A 19907-nucleotide genomic window follows, 5' to 3' on the forward strand; every position below is an offset into this window, starting at 1 on the left:
ATGCGCGAGCGCGCCGCCGCGAGCGCCGACGGGATCCCGACGGACGCGCTGTTCGACGCACTGCTGCAGCTCCCGGTGAAGGGCCTCTGCCGGATCCGCGCCGTCTGCCGCCCATGGCGCGGCCTCATCTCCGATCCGGTCTTCATCGCGGCGCACGGGGCGCGGCACCCGGGCCCCCTCTTCCTGGCCAAGTTCCAGGACGACAAGACGAGCATCTACGTCGTCGATCTGTCCGGCGGCGTGGTCAAGCGGATCGCCGGCGCAGGTTCTGGCCCTTATCACCAGCTTCTCTGCACGCGCCTGGATCTTGCCTGCGTGGCTACCGACTGGAACAGGTGCAGTGTTGTCAATCCGGCAACTGGAGCTGTGCACGTCCTTCCTGAGACCTCGGCACCGGAGCATTGGAATCGAGTCAACCAGAGCAATCCCTACACCTTATTTGCCCTCGGGCGCGTCGCCGCCACGGGTGAGCACAAGGTGCTCCGGATGTTCAACCGGCTTGGTTACCGCAACGGCGGGCAGCAGGTCTTTGAGGTGTTTACTGTCAGTAGTGGTGGTGATGGCCATGCACGGCGGTGGAGAGGACATCAGGGACCTGGTCTGTTTATTGACGAGTGCAATGGCACTGTAGTCAATGGGGTGGTGTATTTCTTGACGTACAGCGATTATGATGGTTCCCATCATGGGATTCGACCGGATTATATCCTGTCGTTCGACCTTGGAGTAGAGGAGTGGAGGAGAGATCTCCGAGGACCGATAAGCAGCAATGCTGGAGATGATGAGGTGCTGATTTTCAACCGGCGTCAGCTTGCTTTGGCTGAGCTGAACGACTATCTAGTTCTTGCATACCACAATCAGCAACCGCGTACCGTGGACCTATGGTTCCTAGTAGACTTTGGGAGTGGGCTCTGGATGAAACAGTACCACATGTTAACGTACATGTTAAAGCCTAGTGGCCTCAATTAACAGTCTAGTGCTAGAAGATGGAAGGTGTATCAGCCTAGTGCTAGAAGATGAAGCTATATCACCACCACTATTATTACTCCTATTGTAACTCATGATGTGTTAACACTATATAATGAGAAGAGAGAGCAGTAGCTCAGTTATGGCAAAACATTATATTTACTTGGTATCAGTTTAGTCTAGATCCTATCTACCACTCTTCCACTTCCATGGCAGCCCCTGCGGTCTCCATGGCTCAGCTCGGCAGCTTGATTACCGTGCGTTTGACATGGGAGAACTTCCTTTTGTGGAAGACACAGGTGCTGCATGCGTCCAACCTCTTCGGCTACGTTGACGGCTCTATCGTCGCTCCGCCGATGACCATCACTGAAGGTTCCGGTGATGCCGCACAAGTACTGGCGAACCCGGATTATCTCCGGTGGTACCAGCATGATCAGATGGTGATGATTGCCTTGCTGGCTTCAATGTCGGAGGACATTCTTGGGCAGATGATACGTCTTACCTCTGCACGTCAAGTCTGGGAGGCCTTGCATGACATGTTTGGCTCCCAGAATCGTGCCCGTGTCATGCAGGTTCGCTACCAGCTATCAAACTTGAAGAAGAAGGATCTGAGCGCTGCAGAGTACTTCCACAAGATGAAAAGTTTTGCCGACACCATGGCTTCCATTGGCCATCCTCTATCTGATGAAGAGGTCCTTGGCTACATGCTTGCTGGGCTCGGCTCCGAGTATGAGGCGCTTGTCACCACGATGACTGCACGTGATAACCCGGTCAGCCTCAACACATTCTATGCCCACCTTCTCAGTGTCGAGCTCCGCCTCGAGCAGAACATCGCCACTGGGGAGCTCTACTCCTCTGCCAACTCTGTCTCTCGCAACTATGGTGGTGGCAACCGTGGTGGTGGGCGCGGCGGGCAGCAGCAAGATGGCATCCAAGGCGGTGGCCAGGGAGGTCGCGGACGTGGCTGAGGGCGCGGCCGTGGCACCAGCAAGGGTAGTGGCCCTAAGCCTACATGCCAGGTTTGCAACAAGTACGGCCATGACGCACTCCGCTACCGCAACCGCTTCAATCATGCCTTCCAGCCCGAGGAGAACCGCGAGCTTGCCGCCAATGCAGTGAACTGTACCAATGGTGCCTACACCGTCGACACCAATTGGTACACAGACTCTGGCGCGACGGATCACCTTACGAGCGACCTTGATCGCCTCACTGTCCGTGAGCGCTACTCTGGCAAGGACCATGTCCAGGTTGCTAATGGTGCAGGTTTGCATATTACTCACATTGGTCACTCTAAGATTTCTGGCTCATCTAAATCTCTTGTCCTCAATAATGTTCTACGTGTTCGTAATATTCACAAAAATCTAATCTCCGTTCATAAACTTGTTTCTGATAATGATGCTTTTATCGAATATCATCCTGATTCCTTTTTTTAAAGGACTGAGCGACGCAAGCGGTTCTTCTTCATGGTAAAAGTCGAGGTGGTCTCTATCCCATTCCAAGCAGTGTTGATCTCTCTTCCAAGCCAGATCGTCATGACCTCTCTGGTGTCAAGCTCTCCATGGATCATTGGCATCATAGGCTAGGGCATCCTTCAATAAGTGTTGTCGAGTCTGTTCTGCAATCAAATAAAATTGCTTCTGTCCGTTCTCATGAACCATCGGTATGTGATGCCTGTCAACAAGCTAAAATTCATCAGTTACCTTACACTCGTTCTTTGCATGTTACCAATTCACCTCTTGAGCTCGTGCGCTCTGATACCAAGTAAATATAATGTTTTGCCATAACTGAGCTATTGCTCTCTCTTCTCATTATATAGTGTTAACACAACATGAGTTACAATAGGAGTAATGATAGTGGTGGTGATATAGCTTCATCTTCTAGCACTAGGCTGATACACCTTCCATCTTCTAGCACTAGACTGTTAATTGAGGCCACTAGGCTTTAACATGTACGTTAACATGTGGTACTATTTCATCCAGAGCCCACTCCCAAAGTCTACTAGGAACCATAGGTCCACGGTATGCGGTTGCTGATTGTGGTATGCAAGAACTAGATAGCCGTTCAGCTCAGCCAAAGCAAGCTAACGCCGGTTGAAAATCGGCACCTCATCATCTCCAGCATTGCTGCTTATCAGTCCTCAGCCACGGCTGCCAGTGTTGTGGTGTGATAATCTTGGTGCTACATACCTCACCGCTAATCCGGTGTTTCATGCCTGGACAAAGCACATCGAGGTTGATTTTCATTTTGTCAGAGAGAAGGTAGCACAAGGTGCACTTGATGTTCGGTTTGTTTCATCCGAAGACCAGGTAGCAGATGTTTTCACCAAGCCATCAACAAAACTGATGCTAGAACGTCTCAGGACCAATCTCAACTTAGTTTCTGTTAGTCGAGATTGAGGGGAAATGTTAACGTACATGTTAAAGCCTAGTGGCCTCAATTAACAGTCTAGTGCTAGAAGATGAAGCTGTATCACCACCACTATCATTACTCCTATTGTAACTCATGATGTGTTAACACTATATAATGAGAAGAGAGAGCAGTAGCTCAGTTACGGCAAAACATTATATTTACTCCACATTCAGACTGGATCTTTAATCTTAAGGCCGCCACATGAGTACTCCAATCTAAAGCCACTGTTGTTGTTAGATGATGGAAGGTTGGTTGTTTTTGTAGCAGGACGGCTGTTCATACGTGACCCATGAACCAGCACTTTTGAACCAGTGAATATGATAAGTCTTGATTCAGTTGCTGTGACACAGGAAATCTCTTGAGTTTGAAATGAAGAGGCTGATATGGTGTAGTAGTATTGTCATGGGTTCAATTCACAGTTGCCGTTCACTTAGATTTTGGCACTGAATGTTGTATGAATGTTGCTATGGTGGATAGGGCATATTTTGATGTTTCCATTTTTCCCATCCATCTATAGAATTAAGGCATGTTTACCCACAAATATTTGAGCATATTGTCTGGTGGTAAATGTTTCTGCAGCACGAAGAGATGCTGTTTGCATATGTTGTACCTGTTCATTTTGTAACTTTGTGCGAATCTTGAAATGCTTGCCTGTATTACTGAGACTGTTTAATTAAGTTTCATGTTGTTATAATCTCTGTGTTATATATGTCTAACATTGAAAATCTTGAACATGACTTAAGGAAACACATGGTCACACTGAAGTATAGGAGCTTAATTTCTTAAATGCTAGACTTTTTATTTGATCATTTTACCAAGAGCATGCGCTTGACTGTTTGTCTGTTTCAATGGGATACATGAAAACTTAGGTCCCGATCACTGGACACATGTGCCCTCACGCTGCAAACTTTTTCCTTAGGCTTGTCATCAGTGACAGGTGCTGCTATGAAGCATGGAGTAATTAAAAAGACCCAAAATCTATTTTGCTTCATTCCTATGGCTTTGTACTGAATGTATACATTTCCTACAATACATCAGTTATTGGCACCATCTCTTATACTATCGTACATTTCTGATGTAAGGAGATTGTAATTTGCTCTGCATTGTTTTGTACTAACCATAACTTGCATAAGACCTTATTAGACATGCACTCTTCTTTATATGCTCTAAAACTTATAGCATGGTAGATTATATGTAGCGAAAACTTACATCTTAAACAAGGACCATTCTCTTCATGAATCTTGAAATTCTTCAGAATATGAAGCTGAAGCTCTTGTATATGGACATAAAGGCCTGTACAAACCTAGATTGCACCGTAGAACAAAATTCCACTGTAGAGACTTTTGCTGGTACCAGGGCTATGATTTTGCACAACTTTGAACTGTTGCTGAACATTATAATAAATTGTCCTGATAGCCTGTGGCCAATGACATCTTTGCTGGAAAAACTGCACTTTGTGTTTTTACTTTTTTTTTTTTTTTCAGTTTTCACACTCAAGGTAACACAATGCGACCCTTAAGATTAATATCTGGCACAAACTCAACATCCAATGTCGGTGCTCGTTAGCTAGTTCACCACCATCATTTTAACACAACCAATTATCTGAAGTGTTAATCTCTTCAGTTTTTATGTGCAACTATGCAGAATTTTAGTTTGAGTGCCATTTGCCTGAGCTCAATGAACCTGAGCTAGAGGACCTGAAAAATGCGACTTATTTTCGGAGTTAACTAGATAGATTTTGTTTTGTTAATTTGGTTCGCTGGTGTTTTCAATTTGAAATACTGTAGGTTCAATAATGCTGAAATTATTCATTTTGCATGATGAACGGTGCTATTGTTTTAGTTGAAGGATCACGAAGTACACGAACAGAAGTTTTTGTTTATGCACTACCGGAAACAGGAACGTTGCCGAGTGTAAAATCTTTGCCGAGTGCTTTATGTCGGGCACTCGGCAAAGACCAGGTTTGCCGAGTGTATACCGTAAGGCACTCGGCATAAATAATACACTCGGCAAACAACAGCTTTGCCGAGTGTCGCGAAGAAGACACTCGGCAGCGATTTGACACTCGGTAAATCGCCAGCACGTGGCTCGCACATGCGCCTTCCGTCAGGGCAGTCTGCCGTCTGTTAGTACTTTGCCGAGTGTCCGGCACGGACACTCGGCAAAGCTATAGGTTGCCGAGTGCTCTGTCCAAGCACTCGGCAACATTCCAGGTTTGCCGAGTGTTTTTGTAGGCACTCGGCAAATGCAAAAAACAATTTTCCACCTCCGCCCTCCACACCTTTTCTACTCCCCACATATGACATTTGGTAATCCATCTTAAAAGTTGGTCTATTTTTTGGTCTGTTTGCTATTTTTAATGAACTGATAGCATTAATAGGAATTTATTTATTTAAGTCAAATTTTAACTGCAAGTGATTGAAATAATGGAATAAAATTAGTGAAAAAAATCATATTCATATTATTGAATCCGGATTGAGGTCTCAACCAGAAAGTGAAAAGAAATTTTGAACATTTTTTTAGAAAACATGACCACGAACGTGTGGTTGAATGGTTGTTAAATTCTAAAAAAAGCAAACGAAGTCTGAAAATCACAAGATTTATCAAGGTGTCATGATATTATATGTGGAGGCTGTGGTAAAAAATTGAGAAGGTTTCGCCCAATTTTTGACATATGATGCTTAGAAACCGACTCATCTCCCGAAAGGATTCGTAGAAGTTAGAAAGTATCCGATAAGATTTGGAGTCCAAGTGACACTTGAATTGGGGTTTAACTTGAAAGCTTTTTGTATAGGCAACATACAACATAGATTGGTTCATATGAAATTTTGGAAATTTTTCGGATCTGTTTGATAATTTTTATTTATTAAGTGCAATTATAGATTTTTAATATATATAAATTCAATTTGAGCTATAACTGCATGAAATAATGGAATAATATCAGTAGAAAAATCATATATCCATTGTTGAGTGAATTTGACAAGGTTTTTCTCAAGTATATCAGAAAAAGGTTAGTAAAACATGTTATTAAAGAAGTGTACATGAAATATGAGTGTACTTTGCTGAGTGTCCAGTGAAAACACTCAGTAAAGATGATATTTTGCTGAGTGTCCAGTGAAAACACTCAGTAAAGATGATATTTTGCTAAGTGTTTTCGCTACACACTCAGCAAAGTATGTACACGGGCCCGCCGCCAGCCCGTGTTCCGATTGAATTTTTTTTAAAAAAATTAAAACTTCACTTTGCCGACTGCCAGATCCTGGGCACTCGGCAAAAGCTGACTTTGCTGAGTGCCCGCGATTTGGCACACGGCAAACCTCGTGACTTTACCAAGTGCCAGATCGCGGGCACTCGGCAAACCACCTGACTTAAGCCCCCCCTCCCCCGCCTGCTCACTCGAATACTTAGGCGCCAAAACGAATCCCACTGCCCGTATCGCTTCCGCTGCCGCCGCCGCCCCCCGCCGCCGCCACCGGCCGCCCCCGCCTGCCCGGCGCCCCGCTCGCCAGCCCCCCGCCCGCCGCCCCGCTCCCCGCCCCGGCCCTGGCGCCCCACCCCGCCGGCCGCCCCCGCCCCGGCGGCCCCGCCATCGGCACCCCTGGCCCCGGGCACCCCCGCCCCCGCCCCTGGTGCGCCCGGCACTGCCGGAAGTCCCCTCGCCTCTCTAGGCCGGCATCCGTCTCCCCTCCCGGTAATCAATCTTTGTTCTTCGAGTTAGAAAATTGGAATTAGAAATTAGAAAAGGGTAGAGAGGTGGTAGGATGACAAAAATCACTGCCGGAAGACATGTTGAGAGCTTGTGTCATCCAATGACAAAAATTGGGATAAGTGCCTACCATTGGCAGAGTTCTTCTACAACAATAGCTACCAGACTAGCTTGAAGATGGCACCATTTGAAGCCTTATATGGCCGGAGATGTCAGACACCGTTGAATTTGTCGCAAGCTGGAGAAAGACAAACCTATGGTCTTGATCTAGTAGTAGAAGCCGAAGAGCAAGTAAAGGTAATTCAAGCAAATCTCAAGGCCGCCCAATCTCAACAGAAGAGTTACTCCGACAGGAGAAGAAGACCCTTGCAGTTTGACATTGGTGATCATGTGTATCTTCGAGTCTTCCCGACCAAAGGAGTGCAACGGTTTGGAGTAAAAGGAAAATTGGCTCCCCGTTACATTGGCTCTTATGAGGTTGTGGAAATTTGTGGATCTGTTGCTTACTAGATCCAACTCCCAGAACAACTTTTGGCTATACATGATGTTTTCCATGTCTCCCAACTGAAGAAATGTGTCCAAGTCCCAACTGAGGTCTTATAGCAGGAGCAACTTCAAATTGAGTCCAACCTAACTTACACTGAGTATCCAGCCAAGGTCCTCGACCGAAGGGAAACACATACCCGACGGCAAACAGTCAAAATGTACAAGATACTATGGAACAACCACACAGAAGAAGAAGCAACCTAGGAAACAGAGGAGTATTTGAACAAACATTTCCGAGGTTTTCTTTCCAGCCAAGGAGGTAAGGACTGCACACCCCCACTGGTTACCCTTACACCCGAATCTCGGGACGAGATTCTTTTAAGGGGGGTAGGCTGTAACGACCTTGGTCAAATCATCCGAGTTAATCTTAATCTGAGTCCCTAATCCCACTAACTCAGCTCCCCTGAGCTTAAGTGCTCAACCTCCAGTTTCCGGTCCTGACCCCTGAAAACCCAACCCGTACCACCGGTTCCTTCTAAGCCTCAACAGCAGTGTTCCTTTCCATCTTGAGCAGAGGAGAAACCGAGACTGACTGGTGGACCCGCAAATCTTTTCCCTGGATCTCCCGAGGCAGACGCGCCCGAGCAGCAGGCGCCCATTTCAGAGCTTCTCCGCCGCGTGGCTCAACTCCTCCGACGCCCGCCGCTCTGCCCAGTCGCCGGCCGCGACCGGTTGGATTCTCGCGCCCTTCTCCTCAATCGCAACGGAAGCCCCTCTGCACCTCTTTCTGCAGCACCTCATCTCGCTCGCGCCCTCGCCAGCCGTGCCTTGGTGCTCCGACGCCGCTGTGGCAGAGCTTTGCCATCTGCTGCGTCCAAACTGCCTCGCTGCTCGCGCCCATCATCACCTCACCGGATCTCCTGCTGCAAGGCTCGATGCCTTCCGGCTTTTCCGCCGCCTCTCCACAGTCGCGCCGCTCCGAACTCACTACGCGATGATTCCTCCATCGCCAACCCCGACTCCGGCCGCGACAGTTCTTTTCCGCCTTGCCAGAACTGTGCCCGGCAAACCGCTGCTTCGCGCTCACCCGCGCAGCCGTAGCCTGCCTATCTTATCACCTGTGCAACCTCACTTATAGCGCCGTTCCCCCTGTCACACCCATCAGTTCCGCCGCACAACGACGCCTGCCTCCGCCAAACCTCAACCACTGGCAAAACCGCGCCTGCGCCGCCTTGTCTCTAGTGCCCAATGGCCGAAGGCGCTATCTCCGAAGTCCTGTTCCACCGCCCATCGCCACTCAATCGCCGCCATGGCAGCGCACTCCATCCTTTTCTTCCCGGTCTTCGTGCTGCCCCAACACTCTCTCTCCTGCGCATCTATAAAAGGGAATGCCAGAGTCCTACCGGAGTTCCCTTCGCCATCGTTGCCTTGCCGCCTTTTCCTCTATTTCGTGCTTCAGCGCTGCCACCTAAGTTCTTGAGGAACTCTCATTTCCGCTCAACACCTGCACCTCCCAATCCACCCAGCCGCCTGCTCCTCCGCGCAGTGCTAGAGCTTCCTTGCTGCTCACAAGAAGCTCCGCCGCCGCCGGAGCACCACCGCACATCGCCGTTATCCAAGTCTTAGTGCTTAAAACCTTCCGCCCTAGTCTGCTCCTTCCCGATCCCAAAACTTCACCTATAAACCGAAGGTAAGCTGCCGACCCATTCTCGTGTCACCGACCCTTTTTTCCGTCTCGCCCGACCTTGTCTGTTTCGCCCGACCTTGTCTGTTTCACCCGACCCCTTTTCTCCGTCTCGCCCGACCCTGTCTGTTCCGCCAACCCTTTTCCGCCTCGCCCGAGGACTCAGCTGTATCCTTTTCCTTGACCCGAGGGTATATGTGTAAAAGATCGGGGATTTCTCTGCGTAAGTCTGAGGACCTCGAACACAGTTATCTCCTAAAGTTTAAGGGTCAGATCATAAGTTTACCCCATCCGACCCTCTTATCTTGCTCTCCACCAACTAAAGTAAACTTTCCCCACCTTTTCTGTAGCCTCGCTACAAGTGTCCGAGCTTTAAACTACAAGTGTTGTTGAAATAACCGTCTAAACACTAACTCCTGCATTGCATTCGTGTAGAGTTGCATCTCGCTGATGGCGTCTACGAGCTACACTCAGCACCCGAAGACGAAGCTGTAGCTGAGCTGCCAGTTCCAGAAGCCGAAGCCGAAGCCGCCCCAGCTGAAGACCAGTTCCCTTCCTCCTCGCTTGAAGGCAAGCCCTGGAGCATGAACCCAAAATTCCTAAACTTGCACATGCCTTCCTTCTTATGTTTGTGCATTTACGTATAGGAGTTGTTTGTAACCATAGATGCATGACGTAGTTCCTTTGATCTGAACACTAGTTTGTTGGATCGAGTAGTTGCACTGCTTAAATAGGTATCGGTAAAAGTCGAGTGATTTCCTGTCACTCGCGAGTTATAGGGATTGGTTGTTTTCTTTCTGTTACAACTATAAGGACGATGGATGGGGCAGGGTTTTGGTTAACTCTTTTGGTGGTCGGCTGATCGCCCTGTCTGTCTATGGAATCTGTTAAGGCCCGACAGTGGTGGTGTTCGTGATCAAGTGTTTGAAAGTACTAACCTCATACTCAGTATGGGATGGGGAAGCCTAGTACCTGATTGAACCTAGACGTGAGTGGTCGCCCCATTGTCCTTGGAACGAAGTTCCCCTACAGCCGCACGTGGTGGCAAGTGTGGTCACAGAACGGCAGAGGCTGGGTATGTGGAACCTTGCACCAAAGGAAATAGGCCCGACACGAGTTAGCGAATTGATGGGGAAGGCCGACACAGGAAGCGACCCTCGGTGGTGCGTGGATGTCATGAGGTTAGGTTCACTATGCATGGTTAAAGAACTCGAATCGATTCGTCTGCCTCTCACAGTTTGAGACTGCTTGATCGCTATGCTACACTGAGTAATGAAAGAATCTGATGATGACATGGTCTTGATGATGTTTTTATATACATAAAGTTGGATCTATATTTGCTTAAGAATAAGTTGCCAACTTAGACTGGTTAATGAACTTAGAATCTGAGCTAAAACTTTGAAAATAAGGATCCAACCTAGTCGCTTTTGGCAAACAAACCCCTCAGCCAAAGAGCCTTGCATGTCTAGAAGTGGTGGAGTAGCTTTTACCACTGGTCGGTTAAGTCTTGTTGAGCTTAGAAGCTCAGCCTTGTTTGTGGCTTCTCTTTTCAGGTGAAGTCGCAGCTTCCGAGTTTGCTGTTGGCTCTTGGTCGCCCCAACTCCCTCCGGGTTGGACGGTCGAGTGGGATCCTTCCTCGGACGGCGGGGAATGGGATCATTGATGTCCTGGCTAGCCTCACCCGGGACATCCGACCCTGACGAGTAGCTTCTGCTTGTGTTTTTATCTTCTGTTGTTTTCTTCAGAACTGGTTAAACTCTGATTTTCAACCAAGTGTGTAACAACTTGTAATCTACTAATGGACCTGTTGTATTCTCTAGAACCACTCACCTTCGTGTGAGTTTTGCTAACTCGGTCCTGTTAAGTGCTTAAATCGGAAGAAATCCGACGGCACTTCGAGTTAACTTGACTAAGGCATGAGTGTCGCGTGTCAGGCGACTTAACCGTGCTTTAATCAAGCTAATCCGAGGTGGTTCCGCCACAAGGTGGAGGTAGAACGGAAGTGACGGGAGGACCTAGAGGCGAGGATCGAGGTGAATCGGCAGATAGAAAGGCAGAGGACGGAGTCGATGTTCCAGTAACTGCAGAGTGTTTTTCAGAGTTTGGTCAAACTCCACCACCTATGCCACCGAACCTATTCCCGCCACCTCCACCTCCTGCAGCTACTCCTGTGAGTCGCTTCTCAACCTTACAATCAATCTAGAGTTAGATTAGAAACTACAGGCACTAGAAACTTAGACTATGAAAGTGACTAATGCAATCTCTTTAACTTTGTGCAAAATCAATCGGCGACATCCAATGCAGAATCATCTTGGGGCAGTGGCCACCTACACATCCTCCTCAATGACTTGTTTGAATGGCTATTGTGTTAAGCAAACTTGTGAATTACTTGTTTAGACTAGAACCTAAATGTACTTTTGAATATTATTTGTGTTCTTGTGATGCTTGTGATGCAATGTATATGCCTGTGATGCTTCTGTGGTTGTTTTTTGAGAGGTGTCCTTTATATGTACTGAGTCTGTTTTATAGGGGAGCGGGGGTAAAGAGGCCAATTCCTATAATTCTGCGACTACTTTGCCGAGTGTTCGGCACACCACTCGGCAAAGGTGCTATAAAAAGCTGGCGGGAGTTTCTTCTTTGCCGAGTGCCATGAAACCGACACTCGGCAAACACTAAATGTTCGCCGAGTGTCATGGGTACGACACTCGGCAAAATTTAGAATCTTCACCGAGTGTTGGGACGGAGGCACTCAGCAAAACATAAACGTTTGCCGAGTGTTCTGCCGTTTGGCACTCGGCAAAGGCGCCGTTACCGTGACAGTCCGTCAACGCCTTTTTGCCGAGTGTTTTTTGACACTCGGCAAAGCGTTTGCCGAGTGCCCGATGTTTGACACTCGGCAAATTCACTGTTTGCCAAGGGAAAGTTCACCGAGTGTTACACTCGGCAAACGCTTTGCCGAGTGTTTTTGGACCTTCGCCGAGTGCCTGGGGCACTCAGCAAACTTACTGTTTCCCATAGTGATGGTTTTTCATATGTTATGTAGACTGTTCTGCAGAGAGATTCACTAATCTTTCTTGTAGAGCTAAAATCATGATAGAGTGCTCAAAAGCCTGCTGTAGACTTTGTGAACGGTGGACAGGTTCTTTTATGCTTGAAGTCATTGGGATTTGTGTGAAGCAATAATATGAACTGATTGTCCGCAGGACATAAAGCTTAAGGCTAGTCCCAGTGCAAGATTTCATTGCATTGTTTCCAAGGATGCCACATCATCCCATGAGGTGTATTCTCATGAATGAAACAGGGAGTCCCAGTGCATAGTTTCATTTCACGATTTCATAGGATGCCCATGACATTTAATTGTGAGGCATATGATTGGATATGGTTAGATGAAATGAAACTCTATAGCCCCCAATGCAAGTTTCAATAGGTTTCATAGTCTTGGAAACAGTGTATACACAGTTTCATCCTGATGAAACTCTTTCCCTCTCTCACTTGATAACTACCATGCCATGTCATCACATATGCTGATGTGTCACCGTATTTAATGTGCATGAAAGTTCTATGAAACCCCACTGGGATTAGCCTAAGTGGCTGCCCTCATCTTAAGCAAACAAGCGGTGATGAATATCAATACCAGGGGAAAGAATGCAGCTGGAATATTAGCTCGAAGTAAGAATCAAGGACCATTGATAACAAATTTACCGCAGAAGGTAGTTATTAACCATTCAAAAATCATTTTAGAAATACTTGGATTTCTAATTATATTGTGAGGGTGATCATTAGAAAAATAAAGATGGAATGGATATATGATAAATAAAATGAATGAGTTTGATGTGCTTTCATCAATCAAAAGTGTACCAAACTAGAATTGTACGACAACTTGTTCACTACTTTATTTGTGTGAGTTTCTTTATGCATTGCTTGTCAGAGTTAGTTAGATCTCAAATGAGTAGAAATGATTCACTTACTAGTTTCTTTAGTTCCCTGCTAACTGTGGCATGTTGCTTCTATACTCTTGCATTCGAAGCAATGTTAAAATTATCTTCATTTTACATGATGAAAAGTGCTACTGTTTTAGTTAAAGGATCATGAAATCCAGGAACAGAAGTTTTTGATTGTGGTTGTTCATAAGTTATGCACACTGTTCCGCGGAGAAATTCACCAATCTTTCTTGCAAACGGTAAACAATTCATGATAGAGTGGACTCTGAGCACTGTTGACTTGTCCTGTTATAAGTTTTAAGTCGTTGGGATTTGTGTTATGTGAAGAAACATCGTGATTTGATTGTCTACCGGACATGAAGCATAAGTGGCTTCCCTCATCTTGACCGACAAGCGGTGATGAATATCAATGCCCACACTTGCTGTCTAGTCTGAGGAAAAAAATGCAGCTGGAATTAATCTCAGCTCCAGGTAACAACCGGGACCGTTGAGAATCATTTACAACCGAAGGTAATTATTAACCATTAAAAAATTGTTTTCAGAAATATTTAATTTTCTATTTATTTTATAATGGTGATTAAATACAGAATACATGGAATGGATATGATAAATAAATGGATGAATTTGATGTTTTTGCAAAAATCAAAAGTGTACCAAACTTGAATTGTATCGCAACTTATTCACTAGTTTATTTGCCTGAGTTTCTTTATGCATTACATGTACCAAAGTAGATCTATCATCCATCTAAGGGCCTGTTTGTTTGGGTTCCTACTTTGCTTTTAACCCACATATTTATGTTTTCTTACCAAATATTAGCGGCAGCCGTTACGCATTATATAGAATTAAATATATTCACTCTAAACAAACACATTGCACACTTCATTCGGCTCAAAATCAATCAGATGGGCAATCCAAAGCAACGAGCTTTTGGAAAAAGTACTCTCGGCACTGTCAAAATCATAGGAAGTTGCAAAACGTCACATGGTAAACATTTAGTGTCTGCAAACATGAGTGCTTCCGGAAGTAATTTCTATACAAGGGGAAGTAATTTCTATACAAGGGTAACACTAAATTTCACATATAATCAAATGGTATAGTTTGGGATCAACTTTATCATATCCAGTACTCTACTTTATTTTACTTTATTTAGAGTAGTTAGACCATTAGTTGCATGCAGAGTCAAATCTGAATTCCATGTTAGGGTTTACTAGAAATTCAGTATATTCCTTGAAGCTTGAGTTGGTTTAATTTAGTAGTATCATGCTTAGCTTTGCAGTCTTGTGGGTTGGGTTAATAAAAGAAGTTTTATAATCTTGGTGATGAAGAGGTTGGAATCCTCGTGATGATGTTGGTGTAGGGAATGTAAGCACGATGGAGTGGTATTATGATTCTTTGGATTTTATTTGGTGTTTCTGGATTTGTGTTGGTTCTGTCTATAATTCTAAGGACCGGTTCATGAAGCCTATAATGCAGCTTAACAACATAACTATGAGATCTAATTGGCTTTGCTTGGTCTAGTAGTCAGTGTTCAGTATTGTTGGCATTGTGGTTGTTTGATAGGCACAACAAGGGGCGCTGCAGTGGTGATGTTGCCACACTATTAGAGGTGAAATTTTAGTGGGTTTGAGACGGGTTTTGAGAAAGGTCTTGTACTGAAGCCTACCCACACATCGGAAATGTGATGTGGGCTTGATAAATCCTGGTAAACGGGGATCACAACTCATGGTTAAAGTGTGAAACATTTATAGTGTAAAATTGATATATTAACCATGCTCATGGTCAAGAGCAGCCTATAATTTAGCACTACTCATGTATTTTGGAAACTTTAAATTGCTTGATGCTATGAAGCATGGAGTAATTAAAAAGACTAATACTTTATTTTGGTTCATTTCTATGGCTTTGTATTGAATGTATTCATTTCACACAATACTTCAATTATGGGCATCATCTATTAATCCCTACTTTTGTATTTTTCCGATGTAAGGAGATTGTAATTTGCTCTGCATTGTTTTGTAGTAATCATAGCTTAAGGTCTTTTTAGACATTGACTATTATTTTCTATGCTCTAAAACTTATAGCATGATGGATTATATGTAGCACAAATTTACATCTTAAACAATGACCTTCTGTTCTTGGATCTTGACATTTTTCAGAATATGAAGTAGACGCTTGTATATGGAGATAAAAGCCCGTACAAACCTAGATTGCACCGTAGAACAAATTCCATTGTGGAGACTATTGGTTGTAGCAAGGCTATGATTCTGCACAGGAATATTGCTGAACACTGTCTTAAATTGTCCTGCTAGCCTGTGGCCAGTGACATCTTTATTTGCTGGAAAAGCTGCACTTTATGTTTTTAGTTTTCCAGTTTTCACACTCAAGGTAAGACACTACAACCCTTATGATTAAGAGGTTTTGTGGCACACACTCAACATCCGATGTAGGTGTTTGTTTGCTAGTTCACCACCATCATTTTACCACAACCAATTAACTGAAGTGTTAATCTCTTCAGTTTCTTATGCAATTATACAGAGTTCTAGTCTGAGTGCCATTTGCCGGAACTCAATGGACCTGAGGTATAGGACCTGAAAAATGCGACTCATTTTTAGACTTTACTAGATCAAATTTCACTTTGTTTTGTTTGGTTCCCTGGTTACTGATGATCTGGCAACATAATTAGTGAACTATGATGAATGAATGTTATTGTCATTGGCTTTGGTATGTCTCTTTGAGTTAACTGACATTTTTATTGTTTGCTCAGAACAGCATTCTTTTTTGAGACTAACATGCCTGTATGAAGACTAGTTAGAGGTTCTATGCCGAAGCCACAAAAAGATAATAGTAACATATTGTGGTGGGAAAGTGAGGAGTGAAATATAGAAATCTATTATTTTTGGGGCAACTGTTATCTGAATTAATAGTAACATCATTCTTTTTGTTTTTGTTTCACCGGGCTGTGAGCTCAGAGTGAATGAATAAGGAGAAATCAAGCATACACAAACTGCGCTCTAGATACTTTGGGGATTGAGCCATGTCAAGGTATATTCAGACAACAGTAAGATTATAGTTATCGCATCATAATCAACCCAATCACAATTCACTATCCATCATAAATTCTTGTATTCTTCTTGTCACACACTTACAAAGTTCTAACCTAAATGTATCTACATGTCATCTGCAGTTCAGAGCTCCAGACAGTGCAACTAGGCCGAACTTGAAAAGCGAGACTACTTTTCAGTTTTCAGAGTCAATTAGATCTCAAATGATTAGAAATAGATAAAACGAAGAATTACTTAGTTTGTTTCAACTGTGGTGTGTTGCTTCAATACTCTTGCATTTGAAATAACTGTAGGTGCAATGTTGAAATTATCTTCATTTTGCATGATGAAAGGTGCAATTGTTTAGTTAAAGGATCACGAAATCCAGGAACAGAAGTTTTAGTTTATGGTTGTTCATATGTTATGTACACTGTTCTGCAGAGGAATTTACCAATCTTTCTTGCAACGCTAAACAATTCATGATAGAGTGCTCAAAAGCTTGCCGTGTAGGCTCTGAGAACTGCTGACATGATGGCTCTGAGAGGAACGCTAGCTTGAAGTCGTTGGAATTTGTGTTGTGCGAAGAAACATTGTCAACTGATTGTCTGTAGGACATGACCCTAAGTAGCTCCCCTCATCTTAAGCGACAAGAGGTGTTGAATATCAATGCCCACACTTGCTGTCTAGTCTGGGAAAAAAATGCAGCTGGAATCTCAGCTCGAGGTAAAAATCGGGGACCATGGAGAACCATCTACAGTGGAAGGTAATTAATTATTAACCATTAAAAGATCATTTCAGAATTATTTTATTTTCTAATTATTTTTGTGATGGTGATTAGATACATAATATGAATGGAATGGATATGAGAAATAAATGGATGAGTTTGACGTGTTTTCAACAATAAAAAGTGTATCAAACTAGAAATGTATCGCAACTTGTTCACTAGTTCATTTGTATGAGTTTCTTTATACATTGCATGTACTAAAGTAGATCCACCATCCATCTAATGGCCTATTTGTTTGGGTTTCTGCCTAGCTTGTAACCTGCATATGTTCTTGCCAAATGTTTTATAAAAGTAATTGAATTCACTCTAAACAAACACATTGCACACTTTTATAAAGCAGGTTTGCAACTTTTATAAAACCAGTTTTTTTAGGGCGTATAAAATCAGCTTTTCCAAAAAGTATAGCGCCTCGGAACGGTCAAAATCATAGTCAGTTATTGCAAAAAAAAAATCTACATGGTAAACATACTAGGCAGGCTGCAGACACGAGCGCTTCCAACATGCCAATTTTAGAATTTCTTCATCCCGCCAAAATCCGGCGCCCCTCCCACCTGCACCTGTATCTAGCGAGCTTACTACTGCTATACCACACGCCGCCTGCAGTCTCCCATGCACATATCTCAGTCTCTGTCTCGATCACGATCGAGTGATTTTCTGCATGCCCCACAAAACTTCTGAAAATGTGGTCAATAGGACTTGAAACTGGCGTTATGGAGTTGATCATATGTAAAGAATAAGATGCAAACTAGCTTAACATTTCTTTTAAAAAAAAGATACTAATGTATAATACACGGATGCTTTTGAGTAAAAGTTAAGATGTTTGGTACTAGAAGAATACAGTTTCACAGCGCTGTCAAATATGTAAAAACCAGCTAGCTAGCGTTGCGTGACGTGTGTTTTGGACGACCCAAAGAAGACGTGTCAAAGTTAAGTAGTAGACGTTAATGATTGCTAGCTGGGCCTGTCTTTTCCTACAAATCCTAATCCCAGACTTGGGAGAAAACCCATCGCCAGTAGTTCCCCATCCCCCACCGGCGGCGGCTACTCTCTCCATCTCCATCGGCCGAGATCCCCTCCGCCCTCGGCCACTGCCGCCGGCGCCGACGTACTACCGGACCTGGTAAGCTCGCCTCGCCCAGCCCTCCAGCGCTCTATAGCTTCGATTCAGCATCTACCTCCGGTCCTCCGATTCGGATCCCTAATCATTTCTGGGCCTGTCGTCTTGTTTTGCAAACACTAATCGCAGACTTGGGAAAGCACAAAGCCGCCGGTGCCGTGGATCTCTCCGCCGCCTTTTCGTCAAGATCGGAGCACCGGGACATGCCGACCGAACCTGGTAAGCTCGCCATGCCCTGCACTCCAGCATGGAGCCGATTTGCTTCGATCTGGATCCCATCATGAAGCCCCGTTTGCCTGCTCGTGCAGATCGATGCACCCGTAGCCCGTAGCTCTCGCGCACCGCCGACCAGCGCCGCCGGCGATGGTGCCAACCACCCGCGCCATGCGGGCGCGCGCCGACGCCAGCGCCGACAGGCTTCCTCGTGACGCGCTCTCCGACGCCCTCCTGCGGCTCCCGGCGAGGGAGATCTGCCGCCTCCGCGCCGTCTGCCGCCCGTGGCGCGCCCTCACCTCCGACCCGGCCTTCGTCCGCGCGCACGCCGCCGCCCACCCGGGCCCGCTCTTCGTCGCCAAGTTCCGCGACGACCCGGCGCACGTCTACGTCATCGACGCCGGCGGCACCGTCCTCAAGCGGGTCGCCGGTGCGGACGGCGGCGTCCACGTGCTTCGCACGCGCCTGGACCTGGCCTGCCTCGCCACCGACTGGAACAGGTGCCGGGTGCTCAACCCTGCCACCGGAGCGCTCCAGGTCCTGCCGCAGAGCTCGGCACCGCAGCACAAGAACCGTATCAACCTGAGCAACCCGTACACGTTCTTCGCGCTCGGGATGGTGGCCTCAACTGGGGAGTACAAGGTCTTCAGGATGTTCAACCGCCTCGGCTTCCTTCTCGGCGGCGAGCAGCTCTTCGAGGTACTTACTATCAACGACAGCAGTGGTGCTGCTGATTCATGCTGGAGGGCAATGCCTATGCCTAGTCTTTTTATCGAGGCAAGCACCGGTGGCGTGGTCGGTTCGGTGGTGTACTTCTTCGTTAACAGAGGGTATAATCCTGTCACATTATATTCCGATGCTGGTGCTCGTTCGGACTACATCCTTTCATTTGACCTTGAGAGGGAGGAATGGAGGAGCGGTCTCGCAGGGCCTATTGGTGAAGAGATTGACTCTGGGGAGGATTTCCAGTCCAAAAGGTACCGATTTGCTTTAGCTGAGCTGAAAGGCTCTTTGGTTCTAGTATACAAGCGTCGCCAAAAGTCCATATTTGTCATGGACCTGTGGTTTCTGATGGACTTTGAGAATGGGCTCTGGGAGAAAAAGTACACCCTTCGGACTCGAGTGATCGCCCCGACTGGAGATAATCTGAAGCATGTAATACCAATACTGGTTTTAAATGATGGGAGGATAGTCATCCATGCAGCACCGACTGGAGTTCTCATCATATGGAATCAATCGGATCCACGGGTCAATAATTTGGTCACACTAGTGGAGGGCAGACCTCTTGATTCGGTTGGTGTCTACACAGGAAGCCTGTTGAGTCTACAATAGGTTGACATGCATGGTGCAGCTAGTGCTGTTATATTTTGTTGCTCAGTTCAGCTCTTTGATAATCTACTCCTAGGAATCACTCCTAGTTTCTGGAGCTGAATGCTGTATGCATGTTGTTGCAAATGTTAGCAAGTTTTAATCTCTTTTTCATGTTGTAATCTGCACTTTTTAAGTTGTAGACTTGATGCATCTTTGATGTCATTCCTTGAGTTTTACTTGTTATGCTTGTTAATC

General features: G+C 45.6%; 2 protein-coding genes across 2 annotated transcripts; both read left to right on the top strand.

Annotated features, from left to right (window-relative positions):
- Positions 1 to 966, top strand: LOC140221811 (F-box protein At3g07870-like). Its single transcript, XM_072291787.1, has one exon. The coding sequence runs from the start codon at positions 1 to 3 to the stop codon at positions 964 to 966; it is 966 nt and encodes a 321-aa protein (XP_072147888.1).
- A 17525-nt stretch (positions 967 to 18491) lies between these two features.
- LOC117844068 (F-box protein At3g07870) lies at positions 18492 to 19673 on the top strand. The gene has a single exon (XM_034724844.1). It carries the CDS (start codon positions 18492 to 18494, stop codon positions 19671 to 19673), a length of 1182 nt encoding a protein of 393 aa, XP_034580735.1.
- The last annotated feature ends 234 nt before the right edge of the window (positions 19674 to 19907 follow it).

The sequence above is a fragment of the Setaria viridis genome, chromosome 2 (assembly GCF_005286985.2).
Source record: "Setaria viridis chromosome 2, Setaria_viridis_v4.0, whole genome shotgun sequence".
Taxonomy (NCBI): domain Eukaryota; kingdom Viridiplantae; phylum Streptophyta; class Magnoliopsida; order Poales; family Poaceae; genus Setaria; species Setaria viridis.